The sequence below is a fragment of the Anolis carolinensis genome, chromosome 1 (assembly GCF_035594765.1).
Source record: "Anolis carolinensis isolate JA03-04 chromosome 1, rAnoCar3.1.pri, whole genome shotgun sequence".
NCBI lineage: Eukaryota > Metazoa > Chordata > Lepidosauria > Squamata > Dactyloidae > Anolis > Anolis carolinensis.
In genome coordinates, this window is record NC_085841.1 from 249,487,162 (window position 1) to 249,514,843 (window position 27,682).

The following is a 27,682-nucleotide window of genomic DNA, read 5'->3' on the forward strand; positions in this document are numbered from 1 at the left end:
TTGACCTCAGATCTGGGAGTTGTGGTTCACCCTTATCCAGAGAGCCCTGAACCCAGCCGACGATGGAACTGGACTAAATTTCATTGATATTACCTAACATGGGGGTCCCCAAACTATGGTCCACGGGCCACATGGGGCCCTTCGAAGGCATTTATCCGGCTCCCACAGCGGCAGCTCCCTCCTCTTCCTCTGTGGAAGGTGAATGCCGCTGCCACCTTCCCTGCCTTTTCCCTCTCACTGCAAAAGTCTTGCTGGAGCCTTCCCTTTCAAGCATTTCCCGCCTCTTCCCTCTGCTGCTTGAGCCTTTGAGTCTTTTCTGCCTTCTGCCTCCTGCTGCACAAGCCTTGGAGCTTGCCTTTTCCCACCTCCTCCCTCTGCTGCACCGCCCCCTCCCTCGCCCGGCGCGTGCCTTGCAAAGCTTTGCTTTGTGTTAACACAGGTATTTTAATTATTATTTTATTAATTATTAAGGGGTTTTTAATTGTGCTTTTGGTGCACAAAGGCATAAGGGGGTTGGACTAAATGGCCCAAGGGGCTCTTCCAACCCTCTTCATTATTTTTATTATTATGTTTATTGTTATTATTAACATTGAGGCTGGGTGGCCATCTGTCAGGGGCACTTTGCTTGTGCTTTTGTGCACAAAGGCAGAAGAGGGTTGGACAAAATGGCCCAAGCAGTCTCTTCTAATGCTGCTTATTACGGTATTTTAATTATTTTAATTATTGTTGTTGTTGTTGTTGGGTGGCTATCTGTCATGATTATGTTTTGGTGCACAAAAGCTGAAGGGGGCTGGATTAGATGGCCCAAGGGGTCTCTTCCAACCCATCATCATCATCATTATTAACAGTGAGGCTGTATTTGTTCCCATTTTGTTTTGTTTTTACTTCAAAATAAGATATGTGTAATGTACATAGGAATTTGTTCATTGTTTTTTTGTTTTTGTTTTTGTTTTTTAACTATAGTCCAGCCCTCCAACAGTCTGAGAGACAGTGAACTGGTCCCCTGTTTAAAAAGTCTGGGGACCCCTGACCTAACATCTCAAAACAAACGATGCCTTCTTCTAATAACCTGGGCACTGCCGGGTCCCCAAGCTAGTCTTGAATAAAAATCTCATAAGCAAAATCTTCCATATTGTTCTGTTGAAGGCAACAGAAGAAAGGAGTGCAAAAACATTATTTCTTCAAGAAGTCGTAATATAAATGAATTAAAATGCTGATTAGGACTGCTCTGTAGATGAGTTAGCAACAGGTTTTGTCGGGTGTGTTAATAATGTCCAGGTATTCCTCAGTTCTACCCAAACCATTTTAGAATCTTTTTGCAAACAAAATAATTACAGGATCTAAGGGGGAAGTGTCATATCTGGTTCACACCAAGTTTGTTTTTACTGATCTGTTGCCTCGCAATTACTTTCTAATGGGCTTCATTTAAAAAATAAATTCCCAGTGGCACATTTGCGGATATGAAAACTCTCAAAATTATAGCTTATGATTGACTAGAAATGAGGCATTATGCATGCAGGTGTAGCTGGTTTTGGGTTATTAGAAATCCAATCTATTTTTTATGATATTGTGGTGTAATTTTCGGCACAAGACCATGATATAAATTTCCAGTTGCATCGGAACATAAACTAAAGTGTCCCTGACTCTTGTCACTTTCCATGGTCTTTAGTTTGATTAATAAATGGGATGAGAGCTATAATATTTTCCCAGTGTGATCTGTGATCAACCCTCCGTCAAAGTGGACCCGTTTTATAGTGGTGTGAAACAATGATAAAAAGATGTCATTTCAGGACCAAAGGGACTAGTTTCTCAGCCTGTAAATGTTGATCATACGGTTTTGGTCTTTGGAGCACGTAAATAACCTTTTTGTCTGTGAGTGTATTCTAAAGCCATCGTCCTTGGAAATTGAGGCTCTTTGATTTCCTCTGTAAAACAAAAGTTATAAAATTGAGCAATTCAGCTAATCTGCTCTTTATTTTCTACTAGCTTGAGGACCTGGTAGTGCCCGGGTTATTAGAAGAAGGCATTATTTGTTCTGGGATGTTAGGTAATATGACTTAGGTCCACATCAGTCGTTGGCTGGGTTCAGTGCTGTCTGGATAAGAGTGAACTACAACTCCCAGATCCGAGGTCAGTCACCCCCAAACCAGACCTGCACAGTCACCCCCAAAACCATGCACAGTTGGCCATGTTGGGTCTGTGTGCTAAGTTTGGTCCAGATCTGACATCAGCTGGGTTCAGTGCTTTCTGGATGCAGGTGAACTACAAGCCCCAAAATCAAGGTTCATTCCCTTAAACCCCTTCAGTATGTTCAGTTGGTCATGGGGCTTCTCTGTGCCAAGTTGGTCCCAGTCCATTATCGGTGGGGGTCACAGTATCAATGTAGGCACTGCATGGCAAGTTTGGTCCAGAACTAACACGTGTCCACTAATGGAACAATAACAAATGTATTAAAGATCATGAAAGATTGTATTATGTACAATAAATGAATATAAATTTCAGATAAATTGTTACAAATGACAATCAAACTGTTGCATTCACAGTATGATGAATGGTACTAGTTACATTCATAATGGAGTAAACTTTCTTGTTTATTTTCTTGTTTCTTCATAAAAGATGAGTAGAGCTTAAAAACCTGGCTCTTCCAAAAGGCCTTTGACATTTAATTGTTGTTGGATTGACCTGTCTGTTCATTCTATAATCGCCCCATTCCTGATGTTTTACTATTATTTACACTGCACTTTATTGTCCATTTTAACTGTGAAATTACCTGTCTCCATTTTGGTATTTTCTGCACTTTGCCCGGGATCTATGAATTTAGTCCCCTGATTTTAATATTGCTTGATTCTTGCACATTTTAATGATTGTTTTTATTGATGTTGATGTTTTTATTGGGTTAATTGTGTTATGGCTTTGTGATTGATTTTTTTATTGTTGTATCGGGCATGGCCCCATGTGAGCTGCCCCGAGTCCCTTCGGGGAGATGGGGCGGGGTATAAAAATAAAGTTGTTATTATTATTATTATTATTATTATTATTATTATTATTATTATTATTATTATTAGACCCCTGCTCCACAACCGGTTTCTACTACCTATAGTTTTCGTCTGGTGGTAGGGTTTTTGTTATTTAGTTCAAACAATTCAAGAATGTACTCAATGGACCCTAAAGTCTTTCATAGATATTGTGGAACAAAGCGTTCTGTTTCAAATCAATGATACTCTGCATTCAGGTTTTATTCTACTACGAGTTTGGTCCAGATCCATCATTGGTTGGGTTGACAGTGCTCTCTGGATGTAGTTGAAGTACAGTTCTTGTAAATCATAGTGGCTTTTCTCCAAACTTCTTTTTCAATTGCTGATCAATTCCTCTGTTAACTATGAGCCATAGGAAAGGGTAGTAAAGGGTTAAGAGAGAGGCAGTGGGTGGTGTCATGCAAATTAAGGAACCCTGGGATGTCCATTCCGGAGGAGAAACAGAACATCTAGGATGAAATTGACCCCATATGAAAGCCTTCACTTGGGTGGGGGGAGGGGGAAATAATGTTTGTGGGCAGGGTTTGGCCTACATGCACTATAACTTGCATGCCAGTGAAGGGAAGTCTTCTGCTCAGTGAGAACTATAGCTGTTTGTGGAGGCGGGAGGCTGTCTGTGTAAGTGGACACCTCCGCCACATACACACACACACATTTTTCACTTTTATTATGTGTATAGATTTTAGTGCAGCAGCATCCATTAATTCATTTACATTTCAGGTAAGCTATGTCCATCTGCTCAGAAGTCTCACAGAATTCAATGTGATCTCCGCCCAGTGGCATGTATAAGGTGTAAATCAGTTCTCATGGTTCAATGCAAAACATGCTGAGCACATAAGCTTTTTTAAAAAATGATGCCACCAATAAATACTGTGGCTACTTGGTTGACAAAAAATCATTAATTTGCCAAGTAGTGTTCATTCCACTGAGTGAAAGTAACAGCTCCAAATGAGTAAATCTATATGAATCTTTGTATGGATGGATGTGCCAGCTTTCTGATTGGCTCCCACTTTCAAAAGCCACTGTGACCACCAGGAACGACGGGCCTGGCCCATACTTGGCACACATAACCCTCACGATGCACTTTACAGCCTTGTGCCCTTTGGGGGAGGATGGACCACGGATGATGGGGTTTGCAGTACTTTCAATCTCTTCAGCTCCCACAGACCACTGAGATGCCCACTAGTGACAGAACTGGGCCAAACTTGGCACACAGAACCCCCATGACCCACTTTACATCCTGGTGCAGTTTGGGGGAAGATAGACCACGGATGATGGGATTTGCAGTACCATCACTCACTCCCTGAGACCACTGCAACTGCCAGGAATGACAGAACTGAACCAAACTTGGCACACATAACCCCCATGACCCAATTTATGTCCTGGTACCTTTTAGGGGAGGATGGACCACGGATGACGGGATTTGCAGTACTTTCAAACGCTTCCACTTCAACAGACCACTCTTACTGTAACCAATGATGGATCAGGGCCAAACTTGGCACAGATATCCCCCATGACCTACTCCACATCCTGGTGCAGGTTGGAGAAGGATGGACCATGGACGATGGGACTTCCAATACTCACTCCCAGAGAGCACTGTGATTCCTACCAATGACAAAGCAGAACTACACTTGGCACACAGAGCCCCCATGACCCACTCTACATCCTGGTGCAGTTTGGAAGACTTTGGACCATGGATGATGGGACTTCCAGTATCTTCACTCACTTTCTGAGAGAACTGCGACTCCTACCAATGACTGATCAAGACAAAACTTAGCATATAGAGCCCCCCTGACCCACTCTACATCCTGATGCTGTTTGGAGGGGGGATGGACTGTGGACGATGGGACTTACATAGTTGTAGTTCACCCACACCCACTGAACCCAGCTGACATTGAATCTAGACTACACTTGGAACACAGACAAACAATGTCTTTCTCAAATGACCTGGGCACCGCCGGGTCCCCAGGCTAGTTTGAAATAAATCCACATGCAGTTTCAATATGTAAGAATATTTACTTTAGCCTCCCTCTCTCCCTCTTTTTGCAGAAAACGGCAAAAACAAAAAAGCAATGTTTATATACAGTACAGTCTCGTTTAACTGACCCTCGCTTATTTGACATTCTGTCTTATCCAATGCCTCTAAACAAAAAAAAATGCATAAATCGGTGACGAGAAAAGTCTGCCGCTTGTTTGGGAGCGGGACTGTACTTGTTCTTGTTACTTCTAACAGTGAGGCACCGCAACACAAACATTGATTACAACAGGTCCATCAGGCACACGCCTATGACTCGCCTTTGGTCATGTCTCGCCTTTCAATATATTTTCAATACATTGCAATGTTTTGGTGCTAAATTTGTAAATAATTACTGCATAATGTTACCGTGTATTGAACTGTTTTTCTGATGGTTTGTTGTTAAGTGCTTAATTTGTAAAATCATAACGTAATTGATGTTTAATAGGCTTTTCTTAATTTTTCTGGATTATCTGCCATTTTCATTTATCTGGCGTTTTATGTCGGATAAACGAGATTCTACTGTAGATGCAAGGAAGGCTATATGTGAGTTCAGTTTCTCTTTATTTCTAAAGTTGCTATTGTCGGCTCAAGGCGGCGGAGAGGTAGTATATGACTTATCAGATATCACAGTAAATGAGTGCTGTAACCATGTGAATACATCTCAGCGGACCTGCAACATTGGCTTCATTAAATTCATAGGAGAATATAACTCTATGCCTACAAGAGAATAGTGTGCTAAGCATGTTTGCCACTTCAGTCTGAAGTAGTGGAGCTGTACTTAAAGACAGGGGAACTGGATGTGCAAGTTGGATCTTCTACACTTAAAAAAAAAAAAGGAAGAAAACCACTGCATTGGGTAAGTGCATTTCAATTCAGGATGCATAATTGAAAGTTAATGGCCCAGTCCACTGCCTCATCTGTGGGCAGAGATTCATGGACATCTGAGTCTAGCGATTCATAGGCTCTGCAGAACCTCTCCTCTCTCAATCTCACTGCTGTGTTTGGCAAAGGCTTAATGGGGAAAAGCAAATAGAATTCATTCTTTGGAATTGGTTTCCCCTGAATGGTTCAGGCTAAACGATGAAGGTAGTCTATTGTACTACTCAGCAGAAGAAATGTTAAAGAGACATTGTGGGAGTAAGTGTTGATACTCTTCCATTATTAATTAACCTGTTGATTGAATATGTGTGTGCTAATTACATAGATTGCCCAAATAATGAACTAATACTTTTTCAGAAATGAGTAAGAGTGAACACCAAATGTGACTGTTCATAACTGAAATTGGATGCAAATGCATTATTCTTGGAGAAAAGCAAGTAGCATAAATACTATAAAGTGAAGGTATTCATTCGGTAAGTTTGTTTGCGGATCTGTAATTCTTTTAATACTGATTATATAAGAAATGAATTGTCTGCTCCTGTTCACATGGATCAAATCTATATGATTTATTTTAGAAGTGTTGGTGAAACTGATGAAAATGTTCAATTGGTTTTGTATTAAGACACATTCATTTATCTGAAATTATTGTATAGATTTTCATAGCTGATGTGACAATCCTAACTTAAAGATGTGTAAACTCTAGAGAGGTAAGATTTTTTTTTTAATGTCAGGAGTAACTTGAGAAACTGCAAGTCACTTCTGGTGTGAGAGAATTGGCCGTCTGCAAGGACATTGCCCAGGGGATGCATGGATTTTTTTATGTGTTTACCATCCTTGTGGGAGGCTTCTTTCATGTCCCCGCATGGAGCTGGAGCTGATAGAGAGAGCTCATCCACGCTCTCCTTGGGTTGGATTTGAACCAACAACCATCAGGTCAGCAACCCAACCTTCAAGTCATCAGTCCTGCCGGCACAAAGGTTTACTCCTAGAGGTAAGATTAGACTCAATCATATTCTCCTGGCAGAAACCCTTTCATGCCAGATGTTCTCAGAAATCTGCCAGGAGAGCAATCTTCAGGCAAAGAAACCAACAAGGTGGTACAAGGGAGTGATGCCAGATCAAAACCCCTCCCAGACCAGGGAAAAGGCCAAGGGTGAAGGGAGAATAGGATGGGTTTGGGTTTATCATATCTACAAGTAGCCTACTGAAGCCTAGTTGGCTCTTGCCAGTTAAGACTGGACTCTGCCTGTGAGCCCATGACCAAGGAAAGGAGTATAGATTTTGAGTCTCTGCCCATTTAAAGCAATTTGAATTGCTTCTCTGCAGACATTTCAGAATGGATTCCGAGTTTTTTCTATACTATTTTTTTAAAAAAATTAAGAGAATAAAGCACTAGAATGAACACAAGAAGATATAGAGTGGGAAATATTATTTTGGCAGGAGATGATGTAATCTCAAGAGGAATGTTTGAACACAGGAAAATATGAATATGAAAAGGGTTTGAAAATGATTGATACATTTGTGCTAGATAAAAGCTTTCATTTTTGTTGCAGATGAAGTAAAGACTAAGTTATATGGTGAGCAGTTTGATGGAAATATTTTATATTTGGTCAGCAAATCGTTGTCAATCATTGTCTTCATCCCGTTTGTACTGACAGACATACCTCCATTAATAGTTTCTCACAAAGGCTTTTTACAAAAGCTTTCTATGCTTGCCCCCACTCCTCCTCTTATCTTCTATCTTTAAGATTTTGAGCAGAATCAGCTTTGTGGTGGTAATGAAGGAAGGCTGGAGACTGCTAGTGTCAGGCTGCATCCCTGGATGCATTTTGGAAGAAGCCTTCACAAGTTCTCCAGAAAGTTCCAGATGTTTCTCTTTAGAATCATAGAGGTGGAAGAGACCGAATGGGCCATCTAGTCCAACCCCCTGCCATGCAAGAAAAACACAATCAAAGCACCCCCAACAGATGGCCAGTCAGCCTCTGTTTAAAAGCCTCCAAGGAAGGAGCTTCTACCACCCTCCGAGGCAGAGAGTTCCTCTGCTGAACAGCTCTTACAGTCAGGAAGTTCTTCCTAACGTTCAGGTGGATTATCTCAGGCGGAACAATGTATTCCATGATTGTTCTACCCCTTGCAGTTTTATTTTCAAACTGCTCTTTCCTTTTTCATTTGAGGAATGAGTATTATAGCTACTGTTTCCTTCAGTGCTGTGGAACAAAGTCTTCCTTACCCTTTTTTCAGACCACTTCAAGCTTTATTTGAGTATAATCCAATCAGGGTAATTCAGACCCCCTAGAATGGAGTTCTGTTAAAAATGAATCACTGAATTATTCCTTCTATGTGGAAAGAAATTGAATCATAGAATTGAAAGAAATCATAAGAGCTTTTCATTCCACCCTCTGCCATGCAGGAAAACACAAAGCACTCTTGAGAGAGAGCCATCTATTCTGTTTGAAAAACCCCAGAGGAGGAGACTCCACTCCAAGGCAGTATATTCCATTGTCAAATAATGTTCAGGTGGAATCTCCTTTCCTGTAATTTGAACCCGTTGCTCCAAGTCCTAGACTCCAGGGCAGCAGGAAACAAACCTGCTCCTTCTTCCTTTATGTGACATCCTTTCACATATTGAAACATCATGTCTCCTCTCAACCTTCTCTTCTGCAGGCTAAACATGTCCAGCTCTTGAAGGAATTCCTTAACCAATTCCTAATCCACCTAACAGTAATATTGTCTAACCCACATTTTACTAGTTTGCTAGATCATGGGGGGCCTTGTCAAAGGCCTTACTGAAATCGAGATATGCTACATCCACAGCATTCCCAGCAAGGCTTACCTGGCTTGATTTTTTCATTTCACACATGCCTATTGTTAGTTTTGGATAAGAAGTTTGCAGAAACACATCTGTCCTGAGTACTAAATTTTCTGTGAAAGAAGTCATGCCCAGGAACACATCTACTTCATTAACTGAGATACACCTATATTTCAATGCCGTTGTCCTCAAATAATAATGAAAAAATAGTACCAGTCTCCTAATGTGTGGAAATTTGGTCATCCAAAGATTTCCTGACTGTAAAGTTATATGCTGATATGTTGCCACTTGCACCCCATTCTGACTGTCCACTTCTTCTGAGAAAAAGAAGAGTATGTCCTAGGTCGCTTCTACACTGCCCTTATGTTCCAGGATCCGGTCCCAGATTATCTGCTTATCCCAAATTATATGGCAGTTGAGACTCATATAAGCCAGTCCAAAGCAGATAACCTGGGATCAGATCCTGGGATATAAGGACAGTGTAGAAGGGGTCCTAGTAGCTGCTGTGAGCCTCTTCGGGAGATGTTGGAGCTGCAAACACTTCCTTCGGCTGAGACACATTTTTTCATAGACCAGTGGTTAACCCCAACTACAGGAGACCCATTGAATCAGTAGGGGCACAGCAAGGCAACACTGACACACACTCTAATGCAGTGGTTCTTAACTTGTGGGTCCCCAGATGCTTTGGCCTTCAACTCCCAGAAATTCTAACAGCTGGTAAACTGGCTGGGATTTCTGGGAGTTGTAGGCCAAAACACCTGGGGACCCACAAGTTGAGAACCACTGTCATAGACATTTTCCATCTATGTGTATTCTGGGAACCCAGCTCTTTAACAAATCCGTTCTGATCTGCCACCCTAAAACTCCTTTCTGGGGCAAAGGTGCCTCATGTTGTAGGTCCCGTGTATGGCTCAAAACTGCTGAAATGCAAAATGTCATTGAAAAGCCAGCAAAGAATCGAGTCATTTGAACACTTTAAAGAAGCAGAAGAACTGATAATTACAAGAGCCACGTTTCCCCACAGCAAACGAAAAGCTCACCTAAAGAAAATTTGGCTTCAGCTGGGGGCAGACAATAAAAGACTGAAAATGGGCCCAACTCATGTGTCTTGGATGAGACTTCTTGTAGTCTGTGTCATGTGTTGCTACTGAAAAGGCCTGGCGAGGGCCCAAAGAAGTGGTTTTTTTAAAATCTGATCTTAGGGTGGAGGCAGGATGAAATGGGACAGAGCAGTTGTTGAGGGTTTAATACATTCTAAGCCAGAAATAAATACTATCTCCGCAGATAGACAGCACAAAAAGGTGAGCAGGTTGATAACCTTTTTATTTCTGAATTATTCTTTACATAGTACAATATATAAAAATACAGAGACTCCCAGCCCAGCTCCCAAATTCACAGTGTCTAAAGGAAGCGATTACAATCTACACCACCTTTATTCTAACAGTACCATTGCATTCACTTGCATAGGAAGGAGGAAATGCCTTCATAACAGAGGCTGGCAGTATTGTCCCCATTTTGTCTCCTAAGGCATGTACTCTTGCGTTCTAGTGAGAATCAATTTCTCTTTATTAACTCAACAGATTAGTCTCTTCTCTCAGCCACAGTTATCAAACTGAGCCGTAGTATCTCCTGCCTTCATCTTCCATTTGGTTTGCCTCCTGCCGCCTCTTCTGAAAACAGATTGGATTCCATTTCAAACAGGCCCACACGTCCACCCAGAGTGAGAACAGCTGCACAGCTGACTGGCTTCAATATTGTTTTGACTTTTCTATATGCAGAGCCCTTTTCAAAAACCTGTTATTTGTGGCATATTCCTCCTGACCTCTCTTTAACTTGGGGAAACATCATCCTTGGCAACTCATCCCACAGCAGCCTTGACCAACTGTCCGCCAATAAACTCAGGCATGATGACTAGAGTCCTTTTAGTTAGTATTTACGATGCCAGTGTAAGAGGCAGCATGGCAAAAGTATTATGACTGTGATGGGTCAGGGGAACAGCAGCAAAATACCCAGCCAGCCCCTAAACCAGTGCTTCTCAACCTGTGAGTCCCCAGATGTCTTGGCCTTCAATTTCCAGAAATCCTAACAGCTGGTAAACTGGCTGGGATTTCTAGGAGTTGTAGGTCAAAACACCTGGGGACCCACAGATTGAGAATCACTGCCCTATACTATGCAGGAGCCGGTGGGGCAGCTTTCCCTGGAAACATGGATGGCTTTCCTTGCTGCCCTCTAACAGAGTAACATTATGCCAGTGTAACAGCATTATGTAAACAGTATGAAGTACCAACAGGACTTGCTCCTGTCTTGAGATACTTGCCGTTCAAATTACCATGCTCTGAGCACTGTTTTGAAGTCCTTACAAGTAAGGGAATAAAATTAAGGGGCAAAAAACCATGACCTTCTTTTGGATGTAAAAGGTTGTTTTATCTGTTTCCTAACATCATCTGCCCTGGAAGTCCTTGCCTTAAAATAGGCAAGATGGGTTGATGGATGGTTGTAGCTTAGTGGTGCCAACAGTCTTTGCATATGTATCTTTTCTGATACCCTGAAAGCTCTTGTTTCATGTGTTTCAGGGCTGGGTGTTTATAGTCCAGTTAAGTCTTCCTAAAACTTTTGAATTAAATCCTGGACTCCTACTTTATTGCTATAGGCCAGGATCCTGTAGGAATACTTTAAGGTAGGTAAAGGTTCTCCCCTGACATTAAGTCTAGTCATGTCCGACTCTGGGGGTTGATGTTCATCTCTATTTCTAAGCTAAAAAAACAGTGTTGTCCGTAGATGCCTCCAAGGTCATGTTGCCGGCATGACTGCATGGAGCACTGTTACCTTCCCGCTGAAGCGGTACCTATTGATCTACTCACATTTGCATGTTTTCAAACTGCTAATTTGGCAGAAGCTGGGGCTAACAGCAGGAGCTCACCCTGCTCCCCGGATTCTAACTACAAGAGATCCTTGTAGAACTCTAGTTTACTTGCTGGAAGCTCAGGAAATTGGTAACCTTCATTTTCCATGCAGCTGGATGATATCTGGTATTGCACTGGGCCTTGGCTGGTGGAGGTATTCACAGGTGTCATGGGGGGGGTGCTCTGCAAAGAATTGGATACTTCTCCCTGCAACAAGCTTTAAAGGATGTATGCTGGCATAATTTCATTCATATGTTATACCAGCATATGTCACCAACAGGATGTCAGCCATAATTTGTTAGCTGTTATCTGGCTATTGTAGGAAGCACAGGTTCCCTGTGCAATAGAAAACGAGTGCCTTTCAGCAGTGAACCTATATGTCACAACTGTATGTGACGTGTCAACATTAGCTGGTTATTTCTATACAAGTGTGTTCGTTATCCTTGGTGGTGTATGTTGCGATGGGTCTGATAGCCCATGTTTGCATGTTACTTGTATTACAGTGTATGATTCTTATTTTATGATTACTGATTCCATGGGAAAGGCAGATTAAGGTTGCCTTAAGGGACTGTATTTTTTGCTTTGTTAAAATGGTCTTCCCCCTGCATACATCTGCATGCAATAGTGAAATTGAGAACCATATTTTGCCCGTTTAAGGAGGCCTACAAAAAGCTTATGCTGTCATAAATTTGTTAGCCTTTATAATATTGTAAAACTCTTTAAGTCTTTAACAACAAACACAGTTGCCCTCTGGAAAATGTTACAATTCTTAACATATTAATCTATTAAAATTAATGGAATTTACTTCCTGAGCCAGAGCTCTAAATTCTTACAAGAGTAAACTACTTCATTAATTTTGGTGGAGCAAATAGATCCGCCGTCACGACAGAAGCTCCATAAAAACTGCTGACTGCACTGAAATAAATGGGCTGCCCTTTTCTGCATAGGCAAACAGGATTAGGGTTGAAAATGTCATTTGCCCCAGTACTCTGTTCTCCCTTTGTTCACCTGAAAATGATGTCTCTGAAGAGGAAACCCCTTCTACATATGGAGGCTCTCCACATGTTCAAGAATCCAGATCTCTCCGTCTGATTAGGACTTGACATGTGTCACTTTCTGCATGTACAGTATGAAGAGACTTCAGAGTTCAATTAGATAATAGCGGAAATCTTGGGCAGTAACAAGTGTGCAGCCTGGTTACACACTTGACTTGTTTTATATTCATGATCCTTATGTTGTTTGTGACTTCAGGACTGTTTAGTGGCCGTGAAAAGCTCCCCCACGTCTCCAAGCTCAACTTAAAAAGCAGCTGCTCCAAATGATTGTGGATCCTTTTCTTTGTCAATTAAGAAGCAGTTAGCTGCCCCTACATTGGCAGTCTTCAGAAAGAACCTGAAGACCTGGCTGTTCCAATGTGCCTTCCCAGATTAATAGGAAATCTCCAACACCAAGTTTATACTGTTTTAATTGTTTTTAATTTGCCTTTTGTTTTGTATTGTTATATTGTGTGTTGAGGCCTTGGCCTTTGTAAGCCGCATCGAGTCCTTCGGGAGATGCTAGCGGGGTACAAATAAAGTTTAATAATAATAATAATAATAATAATAGTCCCAACTTCTTTTGCATGAGGGAATTGCAACCGGGGTCTTGCTTCGCAGGATGGTTGTGGGATTGTCAGTCAGCTGCTTCCTGAATGACAGGGGGACAGATCTTCATTGTTTGCAGTGGCTGCTTCGTGGTAAGTGGGCATTTGAGTAGGATTCACAGCAATGCTGTATAGGAAAAGAGTTTACGCACACATAAATCCCCAAAAGGATCATGTCTGTTGCCTGGCTGACTATTTGGTCTGGCATAGACGGGTCTTTTAAAAACAGATGGTGTGGGCTGGCTTCCTATTGAATGACTGCATTTAGGTTGTTCTGATAACAAAAAATGGACTGGGTTTTGCTGACTTATGCTGATGGTTGTGTTTTATAATGAATTGTGTAGCTATCTGCAACAGCAGCTAAACAAAATATTGCCATTTACTGTTCATTTTGGCTACTGATTATTAAAAACAATCAAACCAATGTACTAAGTCAATTTGGGCAGTTTATTCATAAAGTATGAGCAAATACAAACATTGTTTACTTTGCCATTCTTAACATGAATGGATTATTTTGTGGGTTGGGGAAGATGGAACAATTCTAGCTACAAAAGTCAACTTCTTAATTTTCATTAAACCATGAAAAAATTCATTCCTCTAGGAAAAAAGCAAGTTCTTGTTAAAATCTGCTGCTTATTCTTTTGGGTTCTCCTTTGAAACCTAACCTCAAGTCCCAATGCTGCTTTCATTATTTTAAATGGATTTTTAGACATTCAACAGTACACATATATTGTCTGTATGTGTTATAAATATATATCATATATACACATACACAGTGTTTAAGTAGGCAGACTTTATGAACTTTACATTTTATATGTTTGCATGTGTAAGAAAAATCTCACATTTGGTATGACTAATGGCAACTTACTTTCATCTTGGCATGATTTTCTTTTGCGACATTAGGTCTTGTAATGCAAGGAAAGGTACAGTTCTCAAATATATTTCCAAAAGAATTCATGTCATTTCCTCTTCCTATACCAATCTTCAACTAACGTCACTTCTTTCTCTAGAAAATAATAAGGCAGCAGGTATGCATGTACAACTCCTATGCTGGAGTACGGATGAGCCATTGCAATGCATATACAAACAGTCACACGTCCCTCTTTACAATGCCATCATCTCTCCCTTCAAGCATTCACTCTGCAAAGAGACATCTCTCTCTCTCTCCTTTTGGAATATGCATATTACTGAAGTGCAGTATTTTTAAACGAGCTTCCCAGCAATAAATTCAGCGTATATTTCTGATATACAGCCCCATAAAGCTCCTTCGATCGGATCCTGCGGAGTTTTGTTTCCTCTGCCGAAGAAGAAGCTACAGTACAGAGGCTCAGCCTCCCTTTTTGTGACACAGGGAAGGAGCAAAGCAGTTTATGGCTGTGCCAAAGCTCTGTGGCGAAGCTTTGCTGCTTTATCACTTCTGTAGTCCCACTGAGGAGAACAGAAAAACAACACTGAAGAAAGGCACAGGAAGAGAGATGCTATCACTCATTTCTTCGGAGCATAAAAGCAGGATAAGTCTATTCAGCTGTATCAGCTCCTCAGCCCCCTACTTACCCTAATGCGGAGGCTGATCTGCTTTCTAAGATATGCACATACAGCTCTATTGCAAACACAGCTTGCTCCATTCATCTCAATAAGGCAGCTTAGGCACACTGCCTCTGTAAATGGATAGGTCTACAGCAGGGATACAGTCTTCCATGTTTTGAGGGACTTCAACTCCCAGCATCTCTCACAACTGATCTTGACTGAAAGGAGAGGCAATCCACCAACATCTGGAGGCCTTCACTTTCCTCTGGTATACCACAGCTGCCTTTTAAGGTGAAAGGAGTAGCTGTTTTGGGAGGATGAGCTTCATATCAGCCTGTAAGGCAGTGGTTCTCAACCTGTGGGTCCCCAGGTGTTTTGGCCTACAACTCCCAGAAATCCCAGCTAGTGTACAAGCTGTTAGGATTTCTGGGAGCTGAAGGCCAAAACATTTGGGGACCCACAGGTTGAGAACCACTGCTGTAAGGAATCGCTGGATCAGAATGTGTGACAAGTGGGTTCAAACAAATTTCCAACATCTCTAGTAAAAAAAGGTAATAAAATAGAACAATGATCATGAATAAAACACATAAAGAGACACAACAGTTCAAAAGATCACCCAAGTTATTCAGACCTTGGAAAAATAATCTTTTGAACTGCTACTTCCAGAATCCCTCAGCCAGCTGACCCTTTGCCAATAAGCAACTTTTTCTACTCTCTGGTTATGATTATGAAAACAAAGGGGAATAATTTATTTCATGTATTTAATTGATACACTTTTGCCTTTTTCCCAGAGCGGGAAAGGCAGCTTATAACAAGCTTCTCCATCCAAATATGAAGCTCTATTTTCCCCCTCACCAGACTCCAAAATTCATTAAATCAGATTTCCCAGTATTCACCGTCCCTATTCTGAACATGTCTGAGTTGAGTGTGCTCTTTAGCCTGTTACCTGGGCTCAACATATCACTATCAATTAATCATGCTGCTTTATACAAACACTGAGTTGAGCCCTGTAGATGCTGCTGTGCACCAGACAAATAAGGAAGGCTTTAAGACATATATATTTTAAAAATGAGATGGCTCTAATCACTTTGGCCTAAAATCCCAATAGCTCTTTTGAAAGAAATGGGCTATCTCCCCTTTATAATAAAGAATCCAGACACAATCTTAATAACTCACATAATTTTGGGAAGCTTCCCTGAACAGCTATCCCCTGTAATGTATAAATTGATCCTAAATTTCAAAAACCAACTGCTGTCCAATACAGAAAACTGCTCCACTGGGCACAAGGGTGCTGCTGCCTTATCGTGTTGTGTGGCAAGAACAACAGCACCATCCCAGAATGTGCATGTTACAGAATGAGCACATGAATCCTGTTGTAAAAGCAATTATATTGTGAGACCAAACCCACATCTAGTGTTGCATTAATGATTTCAAAAGATCTTCCTAGATTAGACAAACAACAAGACCTACCATGGACAGCAAAAGCCTTTTGCCATGGGTTGTTGTGCATTCTCCAGGCTGTTCTAGAAGATGTTTCACCCACATCTATGGCAGCCATCCTCAACGGTTGTAAGGTATCTATAGATACCTCACAACCATAGATGCAGGCAAAATGTCAGGAGAATGCTTATGGAACATGGCCGTACAGCCCGGAAAATGCACAACAACCCAGTGATTCTGGCCATGAAAGCCTTCGACAACAACCTCTTGCCACGATCGAAATGACCCACTGAAGCAGAGATACAAGCACTCCATGGTGTCCTGTCTCATTAACCTGTCAAAGGAAGCTAAGGACTCTAGATTTCTCTGTTTGCATTAATATTGTCCCCCAAAGAACTCTACTCTCAGGCAAACACTAACTGACTGGTACGATGCTCTTTTCCCTCCTCTTCCTCAATGGCATCAACATGTTTGCAATAAGAATTACCATTCACATTTCTGAAAAGTTCTCATTCAAATGCCTAGGCAGAACGAACTATTCTAACTAAAAATATCTCTGCACAGAAACCTGCTGTGATTTCTGATCTCTAAAGAGAGAATCTTACCTTGCATAACCAGGAGGAGAAAAACTTACAAATCAAAAAATGAAAATCTTAATCGAGCTGAAAAATCTGGCTTATTTCACAGCAAAATACAAGGCAAATAAAAGAATGGAGGGAGGGAAAGAAGAGTGAAATGAAGGGCTTAAGACACTGGTACTCATGCTGGTGCAAAATTAATTTTGCATCACACTGGGCCACTCTGAAACAATGCTTTGCTGTGGCCCCAATCCAACAATTTCTTACAGATGTGAGAGTTCAGCTGTTGCTTAGCTACCGGTCTGGTTTGTCCCAGTCATTTCAGTGGGAAAAAGCAGCACATCTCCATGTGCAGAAACAGTTTCTGCATTCGTGATTTATGTGGGGACAAGAACCCCTTCCTGCCCTACAGGGCTGGCTTAACATACAAGAGAACAAGTTCTCAGTCACTGGCATACTGAAATAATATTGGGGTGGGGGAGACTTTATCGGATTGGACATCCCATCACCGAGACAGTTCACAGTTTGTTTAGACATCAGTGATACACTAACATGCCTTATGACCTTTGGTTGCTTTAGGTTAAATGAGAACTAGGCATCAGCACTGGATTGTTTCCCCATTGAAGGCAGGAGGCATCTTCAGGCATGGACAGAACCACTTGCCAAATCTATATTTCATGCCTGTAAATAACTGTGCAAAAAAGTTTTCAAAGGTGGTGTGCGTGTGTGTATGTGCATGATGTATTCATGCATGTATGAATAAGCAATGAGGACAATGCTGCATATTAGACAATCTGAGACAGAATCTGAAATAAAAGGCATGGATTATGGTCAAACCAATAAGTGCGAACAGAGAGGGTCATTGCTAAAACAAGATACACGGGAGAAACCCAAGCGTGAGATGTGCTTCATTGCTCATGCAAGGGACTGGCTCATGTTTTTTGCCACATGCACTGCACTGTGGCAGTCTCCAACTCTTAGCACCAGGAGGTCATTAAAAAATAGATAGACACACCAAAAAACGCTAACCAACAGTGAGCAAACACACATATGTCGGCAGACACATGGGATGGGAATGTCCATGAAAGCAAGGCTCACAGATGGGCTTCCTGCTAGACATCAATGTCAGACAATCAACTGGCCCAAGACATCATGGCTTCTGCATTTGTCTAACACAGTCACACACAGACACAGAAGAACATTTCACAGCAGGATTGGGTTGGTTGGGAATGTGACAGGCCCCAGTTACATTGACCTTAGCAGGTTTCTTTCTCTCACTCAGATACTGAAGGACACTGGCAATTAAGGATGCACATTGCATTTTCAAAGAGTACGACTGACTGGAAGACGCTAAGGGAATCTGCAGCAGGCTTTCTGAGTTAGACTATGCTATGGAGACATTCTTTAGAGACACCGAACTTTCCTTGTTCGTGTGAATTAAAAAAATTATAAAAAATAAAACCAGCAATTCGCATAAAGCTTGGTGATTTTAACAACAACAGAGGGTCCTCAATCTAACAGTTTCATAAGAGGCTACTGGAATCAAAGTCAGAAGAAAATAGTCCCTCCTAACAGGATATTCCATGGCTCTTGTTCCTCTCTCTTCGCATAAACTCCAGTGGGCTAAATCACCCTTGATGTATCCAGAGCCCATGCTTCATGTACCCAAACTTAACGTCTTAATACTATTGCCTCAAAATCTTGACTGGAAATGTTTCACGATGCTTCCTCTGTGTGAAGTTCCTCATCTTTATTTTGTAAATCTCACAGGACTTCATCCATTCAAAATTGCAGGTTGCATATTTTTCTCCACATCATCGGAAATGCAGACAACATTGATCAACCCCAAAGCTTAGAAACCAAAAGCTTGAGTGTGGTGGTCCATAAGGCTTGTTTTGAGGATGATATTCGCACTTTAATTGACTCGTAGGTATGCGCAAGACAAGTCTCAGTGCATTACTGGCATTTCTCTGCCATGTTCACTGAATTTCTGAAGAAGTGCTGAGCAGTCACATACCATTCCACACAAGTTTAGCACATCATGGTCGATTCCTGAACTATCTTTGCAAGAGACACAAGGGAGCAACTCCAGCTGTAAATATCCATAGCAGTAAGTGCCACTTCTAACGGAGGACTTCTCCAAACTCCTAGACAAGATAGTCCTTCATCCATAAGCAGTAGGTCCTCTTAAGGAGATGTGCTACTTGAAAGTAAGACCACTGATAAAAAAGAAAATAAAAGGCCCACTGTATTATATTTACACCTAGAGATAGGGCCAGTATTTGGTCCATAAACTCAATTTTAAAAATAAAAATCATATAGGAAGTAATCCAGTTTTTGGAGGATCTGTCCATCATCAGCTGTTAGCAAAGGTCCTTCCAGGTGAGGCCTCGGGCCTGTAGTCATATTTATTCAGTGTACTGGGATAATAGGTTGTTGTGTACACATTTGTCTGCTGCAAAGGATAGAAGTTGGTCCTGTCATCTGGTATTAAATTGTTCTTGTTAAGCGTCTGTGGGGGGAAAAAAACAGACACATTAATGAAGAAACTCTCTTCCCCTCTTCCTTATAATCAGAATTCTCACCTGTTCCTTTTGCTAGTGACACTTGCTATTGGTACTTTCCCTCCATTTGAAGGTTGCCTGTATAACCACTTCGCTGCTTTCTACATACATTTTCCATGGATTGGGGGGGGGGGATTGCACCTGCTCCTTGTTCTGCCGGCATTTATTGGGGGGGGGGGCATCTTTGCCAAGTGACTAGTGTGAACCAAGATCCATATGTTTATCCAGACTCAGCTATTCTGATTCTCCCAAAAAAAGTAGGTTTGAAGGGTCATACCATATTCTCCCAAACATCATCATGCAAACCATGCTGGGCCTAATGAGGAGGAACTGTTCACATTGGGACAGCCTGATTTTCCTTTAGTAGACTTACTTTAATTCCCTCCCAATAGCAGTGCACCAAAAAGGCATTTCACTTTGCTTTGGAAGAGCAGGTGGACATTTACCTGATCTCCATCTCCACTGGTAGATATCCAGGTTTGGACCCCCCGATATTAAGTGTGTCACTTCTGTAAGCTACAGTGCAAGTAACAAGGCATGGTCACATGTGAGGAAAAAGGGTTTGGGGAGAAAATCAGCAACCAATTTACAAGCACAACGTCCAACAGGATGGAGGGAAAAAATGGAAGTGAAATGCAGCTGTACTTTTAATTGTCGATGTCAATATGGGGGTTCTTGTTTTCTCCTTTCTGTGCATTTATGAAATAATTCTATCTAAATGACCTGCCAAAAGGAGAGGTGGTTCTTGCCTCCACTCTGCAAAATGCATTTTTAAAAACAGCTGAATCCTATCATTTAATCCCAAATGATATAAGCAAACCAGAGATATTTGGGGAGTAGCCCACAGAACACCTGTTAGTATGTCGCCTAAGAGGCTTCTTGCCCTATATATTAAGCCCTATAGAAGGCAATGTTGGTACATGGGTGATCCAAGGAGAAATGCGACTGATTTATGGGGAGAAACAAAATAATAATAATAACAATCACCTAGAAAAGAGCGACAAAAAAGAGCAAATGCATGTAGAATGGTCAGTATGCAAGAAGTTTCTAAACTGGTTAAACTCTGGGTGTGGCTGGACTACAACACCCATCTTTCCTCATCCCTGGCTATGTTGGCAAAGGCTGCTGGGAATAGCAGTCAAACAACTGGAGGGCTACAAATTGCTCTATCCTACCCTGTTTCCCCTAAAATAAGACATCCCCAGAAAATAAGACCTAGTAGAGGTTTTGCTAAATTGCTAAATATAAGGCCTCCCCGGAAAGTAAGACCTAGCAAAGTTTTTGTTTCGAAGCATGCAGGATCGATAAATGTACATACCATAGAGTATTGTACATGGAAATAATGGTAGTAACAAGAAATTCTTGATAGGATTCACAGTTTGTCTGGTTATGCTGGTTTGTGATGACAGCTACTGTACAGTATATAATAAATGCTCATTTTTTTTGTTCAACAATAAATGTGAATTCTTCTTCATGGAGAAATAAGACATCCCCTGAAAATAAGACCTAGAGCATCTTTGGGAGCAAAAATTAATATAAGACACTGTCTTATTTTCGGGGAAACACGGTAACCATAGTACAGTGTTCCCTCACTTATTGCTAGGGTTAGGTTCCAGGACCACCCGCAATAAGTGAAAATCCGCGAAGTAGGGACACTATATTTATTTTAATATTTATACATTATTTAAGTAGTTATACACTATTTTAATTGTGTGTTGATAAATTGCCTCCTTCTCTTCCTGTTGCCGCTTGGGCTCCTTTTCTCTCCCTTCGGCTTCTCCTCCCTCCCTCCCTTAGGCTGTAAATTGTAATTTTTTATGATTTATAATAGTCTTTTAGAGTTATTGATAAACCGTGAAACAGCGAATCCGCAAAAAGTGAACCGTGACGTAGTGAGGAAACACTGTATTCTTAGCAATCTTCTATGGCTCTGGACCAGTGGTTCTCAACCTGGGATCCCCAGATGTTTTTGGCCTACAACTCCCAGAAATCCCAGCCAGCTTACCCGATGTTAGGATTTCTGGGAGTTGAAGGCCAATAACATCTGGGGACTCCAGGTTGAGAACCACTGCTCTGGACCAACTTGATATTTAAATGACTGCTTAATGGTTCAGCAGTCCCATCTCTTTGCTCTTTCATATCTAAAATGAGGAATGAGAAAATAAATCCCTTGTCCTAGATGGGCTTTGTAAAAAGTAATTTTCGTGTTGAAAATGTTTCTGTACCTATTTTTAGGATATTTAAGTAAAAGTTTTTTTCATTGTTTTTATTTCATGCAACGCAAAAAGTCCACTTAACTAAAAGTATTGTATCAGACCAAATCCAATGCAGCTGACTACTCCACACAAGAGATAGCTATTGCAGATATCCTTTGTCACAAAAAGAAAACAATTTTAAAATCTAATAATCAACTGCAAATCATAAGTTGAAGACTCCATCGCAATAGCCAGCCAACCTGTTAAAACCTGAATATATCAAGCAAATATACCAAGCATTAACCCTCTGCTCAAAATGTAATTATTTTGCTTGACCACATTTAGCTCACTGCCCCGAAGGCTTGTAGAGAAGGCTAATACTACCATATTGAAAACAAGAAAAAGAATTGGATGGGAAGGTCGAAGCAGCTGAGAAGATAAAAGTATTAAACTGTGTGTTCAGGAAGAAAGCGGATGAAAAACACCAAAATCGTTTAAAGTAAAAGGCTGACACGGAATCTAAATAGTCTAATCTGCTTCTAAGACAGCTCCACTGGTTGCCTATAGGTTTCTGAGACCAAGGTGCTGGTTCTTACCTATAAAGCCCTAAACTGCTTCAGTCCAGGCTACCTGAAACACCATGTCCCCTATACATACTGGGTCGAGCACTGAGATCCAGTGGAGAGACCCTTATCTCTACTAGGGTCCTCTTCAACATGTGTTTTAAATGGGGCCAGGAAAGATTCCTTCTCAGGGCTGGCACCGGCACTTTGGAACTCCCTTTTGGAAGAGCTAAGATTGGCTTCATCTCTGTTGTGTTTCCGGAGGGGTGTAAAGACCTTCCTATTTAAGAAAGCTTTTAATTAAAATTGGAGCCATGTGTTTTAAGGGCTGGGTTGAGTTTTAGGGTCTAATATTTTATTTCGAAGGGGATTTATATTGGGCAGATGGGACTGGGTTACACTGAAGATGTGATCTTATTTATATTTTAACTTTGATAATTATGTTTTAATTTTGTATTGTATGGTTTACATGCTGTAAGCCACCTTGGGTCTGCTTGCGGAGAAAGGCGGGGTAGACATATCTTAAATAGATACATAAATGAATAAATAGATCTTTACAAAATCCAGGATTTGCTCTTAACAGAATAGAATTTTCTCTGCTGTCTTAGTGTCTGCTCTGGAGATCACTTCCTGGCATAAGTACTGATGAGGCTTGACTGCCTGCAATCAGTTGATCAAATACCTAGTCACTTGCGCCATTTAACTCCTTGGGCTCCAAAAAAGTGTGGGGCACACACTGTGAACTGTTTCTGAAAATCTGGCCAATCGCCGTCACTGACAACCTAACAGGACACAGTAGGTGAAAAGGTATTAACCAAACAGAGTTCATTCTCAGATATTCAAGTTAGAGTCAACAGATAGTTTTAGGGCAACGATAATGGATCACAGCAGAAAACTCATCAGGATGTTCTTCTAAGAGAATGGTTCTCAACCTGTGGGTCCCCAGATGTTTTGGCCTTCAACTCCCAGAAATCCTAAGAGCTGTTAAACTGGCTGGGATTTCTGGGAGTTGTAGGCCAAAACAACTGGGGACCCACAGGTTGAGAACCACTGTTCTAAGATGAACTAAAACATAAAATGTGTATTCGTCCATTCTAAAATAGATAGAAATATATAGAAAACCTACAGTATATGATGTAATAAAGGCTGTTGAGTGTTTAATTTGTATTTTTACCTTATGTTTGTTTTATATCATTTGTATCTTCTATTTCTAAATTATTTTTCCCAAAAATGCAAAATGGAAGTTGTGTCTTCAGGCTGTATTCTTGCCTGGTCAAAGAACTGTATGAAAACATGACTAGGACAGGTGCTCTCTTCAAGACACAGGCCTGTCACCATCATATGTAGTTTCAGTCTCAAGTTTTATTCCAGTGAGGGAAAATTATATTTTCTCTATCACAATATCTTGTCGAACCTCTAGCCACTCCTCATGAAACTCACTAATTTCTGAGCTAAGTCACTATCAGCTACCAGTGATGGCCACATAAGGAATTTCTGTACCATTCAGCTGGCTCCTATAATGCATACATTTGACCTGTAAGTGCCATTATCTTCATTTATTTAACAACTTGTGTTAAAGATGGCAACATGAAAGGTCTCCTGGAGATAGACAACGTGTTGAAGGCAAAAGTACGTTTCTGCATTCGTAAGAAATCTTCTACAAATAGATGAGTTCTTTTAAACTTTGCTCTAGAGTATTCCATGAAAAAAGAAATGAAAAACCAAAGATGTACTTCTACTTGAATAAGCTGGTAGATGAGGATTGTGACAGAACTTCTAAAGCAAAGCACCACATACAGAGGAGCTCTGTTCTTCCTTTTGCTTATAATTTCAAAAAAAAAATCCACTTTAACACCAACAGACTAGGCGAAACAGCATGAAGATAGAGATGGAGCCTTCCTTTATGTATGGGCGTGGGAGAGAAACGGTGGAGCAAAAGTACAGTAGCCACAGAACCTGAATGGATAGTCATCCCAATGGCATCAGTACCACATAACCAAACTGAACAAACCATTAACTCAGCAACAGGGCCATGGCCAGAAAAAAAAATTCAGGGGGGGGGGGGTGTTTGAAACTTTTTAAAAGCAAATCATGAAGAATAGTTCCATAATGCAAAATAATTTAGAAATCAGGCTCCATTGATAAACTCCAGTGGACACTCAAGATAGATAAACTTCAGTGGACACTCATGGGTATTTGATTAAACAGTTAAAATTCATGAGTAAAGCAGGTTTGTTTTAACCTGAATTTTTTTTTGGGGGGGGGGGGAGAGAGTTGAACCCCCAACCCCTCCCTCCTTTGGCTACAGCCCTGCTCAGAAACTATATACTTCTATCATGCCAAATGGCACCAAAAGTAACAGAAGAAAGATCTATGTCACCTCTAGGTGTTGGTCAACCATCTCACTGGCCAATGCTGCAAACAATTCAAATAATATGGCAGCATTCTCGCTTTCTGTACTATACATCTTCCATGTCTTTAATTCGGTTAAGTAGGTTTTGCAAGGTTTTGAAGTAATCCAAAAATATGCAAAACTCATATGAGTAAACATAATGCATTTCGGGGGTGGGGGTGGTTTGTGTACACACCATAATTAAGCTATCAAACCATCATATCATCTTTCAGCTTTCTGGAAAAAAGTTGTAGGGTCTGGAATCTTGGATAGGAGATATGTTTATGATCCCCACAACTGCCACTTATTGAGAAGCAGCCACTGCAATTGACAAATATTCATTCCCCTGTCACTAACATTCCCATCCTGACCTATGACAGCAGTCCCTTGTGTGTTGCAATTCCTATTGTGCCAGAGTTTGTTTAGGGGACAACAGACTGTCAGCCAGCTGCCTTCCGATTCATAGGAGAATAGCCCCAATGACTGTATCAGATACTGCCCACTACATGGAGACTGGAGGACTTTCATGACTCCTACATAGTTATGCATTTGTGCCTACTCCATATTCCAAATCCCTACCTAGCCCCTGGCTATAAAACACAAGAGAGTAACTGTATTTGTGACTACTGTAGATGATTCCAGCTGCCATGCTTGAAGAAAAGGAAGGCGAAAGAGAAGGTGGCAACACTTATGCTAAAAGTGGTCAAAACCAATGGCATGTAGCTTTCTAACCATGGTTACGTACGCATAGCAGCATGCAAACCTGCTGAGCTAGCAAATGACTGCCAGTACTCCACATAAAAACTTGACAGAGACAAATCTTGAAAGCCTTAAGTGGCAGCATCTGCCGATCTTAAGTAAGACACATGTGACAAGCCCGCCTGGGTCAGCGCTGCTGCCACCATAAGATAATGACACCCCTGTGAAATGCATCATTGCTCCACTTGTGTAATCTTCCCTGCATGAGAACCACACCTCCCTAGGATGGTTGACTGCTCAATTTGATTCGGTCCAATGAATTAAAGAGGGTCAGGGGAAGACACTAATAGCTTCTGACTAAGCTCTGCTGCCCAGTCTTTTTTGTTCCTCCTCAGTAAACCTTCTTGCTTACTCTTCCTAGCAGACATTATGTAAATCAAGAGGCTTTTGAAGCAATATTTAAGAGCTGCAGTCTCATACAATGTAAGGAATTCTTTGTTCTCTGAGTCATTTCTTAACCCCCTCTCCCAAAAATCACAGCCTTTTGTATCAGACTCTCACCACTCTTTGCTACCCGGCAGTAAACATTCTTAAATGCCACTTGTGTACGTGTGTGTTTGTGTGGTCTTTGTATTTGTATTTCAGTCTGGTTCCTTTTGGGGAGTTGTGTGAGCAGAAAGAAGACAGTTTGGTATTCTATCTGGCAAACTTAACTGAAAGCCACGCGGTGCAAAGACAGTGTTACAGAGAAACGGTTGCTAACTTTCCAGACTGCTGCAATTTATCAGTTTTTGACTGATGACTGAACTGTACACAGATCGCTTTTGCAAGCTGAAATGATGCACAGCAGAAGGGTCACCCCAACAGAAGGCAGGCGCTTGCTGCAGCAATATCGCTGCTTCTGCTGTGCCACACAGGGGATAAAGGGCAAGCGAGGAAGGAAGCCAGTAAAAATTGAAAGAGCAACCTATCAAATTAAAAGATAGGAGATTGCCATCTTGTGTTTGCCAAGGGATAGAAGGGCAAAAAAATCAACACAATGTCTTGGCCAGACACAACCTTCTCCTGGGAATGGAAAGGTGGTTAAAAGTCTGTTTTGTTATCTCTAAACTAGAAAAGGAAAAAAATATGTAGGACCAGAGAGAAAAGGCATTATTTTCAGTAGCAATAGAAATGACCATCTACAAGGGAAGAAGACATTAAGAAGACAGGCAATGCTTTGGAATATCACATCCCCTTTCTGGTTATATTTCTCAATCCACACTTGGAAGATGCACCAAAGTTTTCCGTAGAGTCATCTGAAATTATTATTTTTGGGGGAGGAGAAAGGGGGGCTCTGTTTATTCATCCCCAGCACTGCCATTTTGAAACAACAATGTAACTGTCGGTCATACTACAGTATCCAATATTCCTATAGCCAAGGGCTCTACGCCAGAATGATATAACTTACCCTCATTCTGTTGAGAAAAAAAAGATCGTGTTGTTCTTCCAATTCCTAAACACTTTTTGGGGGGCTGAAAATCACAAACCTGTGTTCTGTCAATCTTTGTGCATCCAAGTACAGTAGAGTCTCGCTTATCCAACATAAACGGGCCAGCAGAACATTGGATAAGCGAAAATGTTGGCAAATAAGGAGGGATTAAGGAAAAACCTATTAAACGTCAAATTATGTTATGGTTTTACAAATAGAGAACCAAAACATCATGTTTTACCACAAATCGACAAAAAAAAAACAACAGTTCAATACACAGTAATGTTATGTAGCAATTACTGTATTTACAAATTTAGCACCCAAATCTTTGCAATGTATTGAAATCACTGACAAAAAAAACATTGATTATTAAAAAATTGACTACAAATAAAGATAGAATTGCTGCCTAGAGAAACAGCTGTGGATCCGGGCAGGAGGTAGATTGTGTTGGATAATACAAAACGTTGGATGAGTGAAGGCTGGATAAGCGAGACTCTACTGTATGTGCACAGATCACCTACATGCACTTAAACCTACCTCTCCTGCAACCATTGGTTTTTCTTTGGACTCAATCACTTCCCTTATCTTCTGATCACTTTTTTTCTACAGCTTTCTTTTCAGTGTGGAAAAAACTGGCAGCATAAGTAAGTTCTGAAAAGAGCTGTCTTTCTTTGCTTTGGATTTTTTTTCTGTCTTGAGGCTAGTAAAACTGAGGGTAAGGAATATGGAACTGTAGCTGAGCTCTGAGCTACTTTTGCCAATCCTGTTAGCAGTGTTGGAGGATGATTAATCCTTTGTTTACAAATCCCTGTATGAGTCTGTGAATGTTCAGCCCTGCAGTTCTATCCACAGACATTAAACAGTTTGATGCATAGGTGTGCTTTAAAAAGAATTCAAAGACTTATCTAGTGCCTTAATCATTTTTAAAGCCATCTATAAACCTGCACTCATCACTAGCAAGTTCCATA

General features: G+C 41.0%; 1 protein-coding gene across 11 annotated transcripts in view; it reads right to left on the reverse strand.

The window, feature by feature from the left end:
• The window catches only part of sema5b (semaphorin 5B), a 583,141-nt gene that overhangs the window by 43,276 nt on the left and 512,183 nt on the right, over positions 1-27,682 (reverse strand). For 8 of the 11 annotated variants that reach the window (XM_062971492.1, XM_062971628.1, XM_062971457.1 and 5 more), the window contains one exon: positions 10,046-19,342. The exons of 1 other annotated variant lie outside the window; for it this stretch is intronic. In XM_062971492.1, coding sequence (XP_062827562.1) covers positions 19,187-19,342 — 156 coding nt within the window. In that variant the 3' untranslated portion in view covers positions 10,046-19,186. Of the gene's footprint in view, positions 1-10,045; positions 19,343-19,840; positions 19,911-27,682 lie in introns of those variants that run through there. 2 more of the 11 variants (XM_062971596.1, XM_062971648.1) reach the window with 2 other exon arrangements.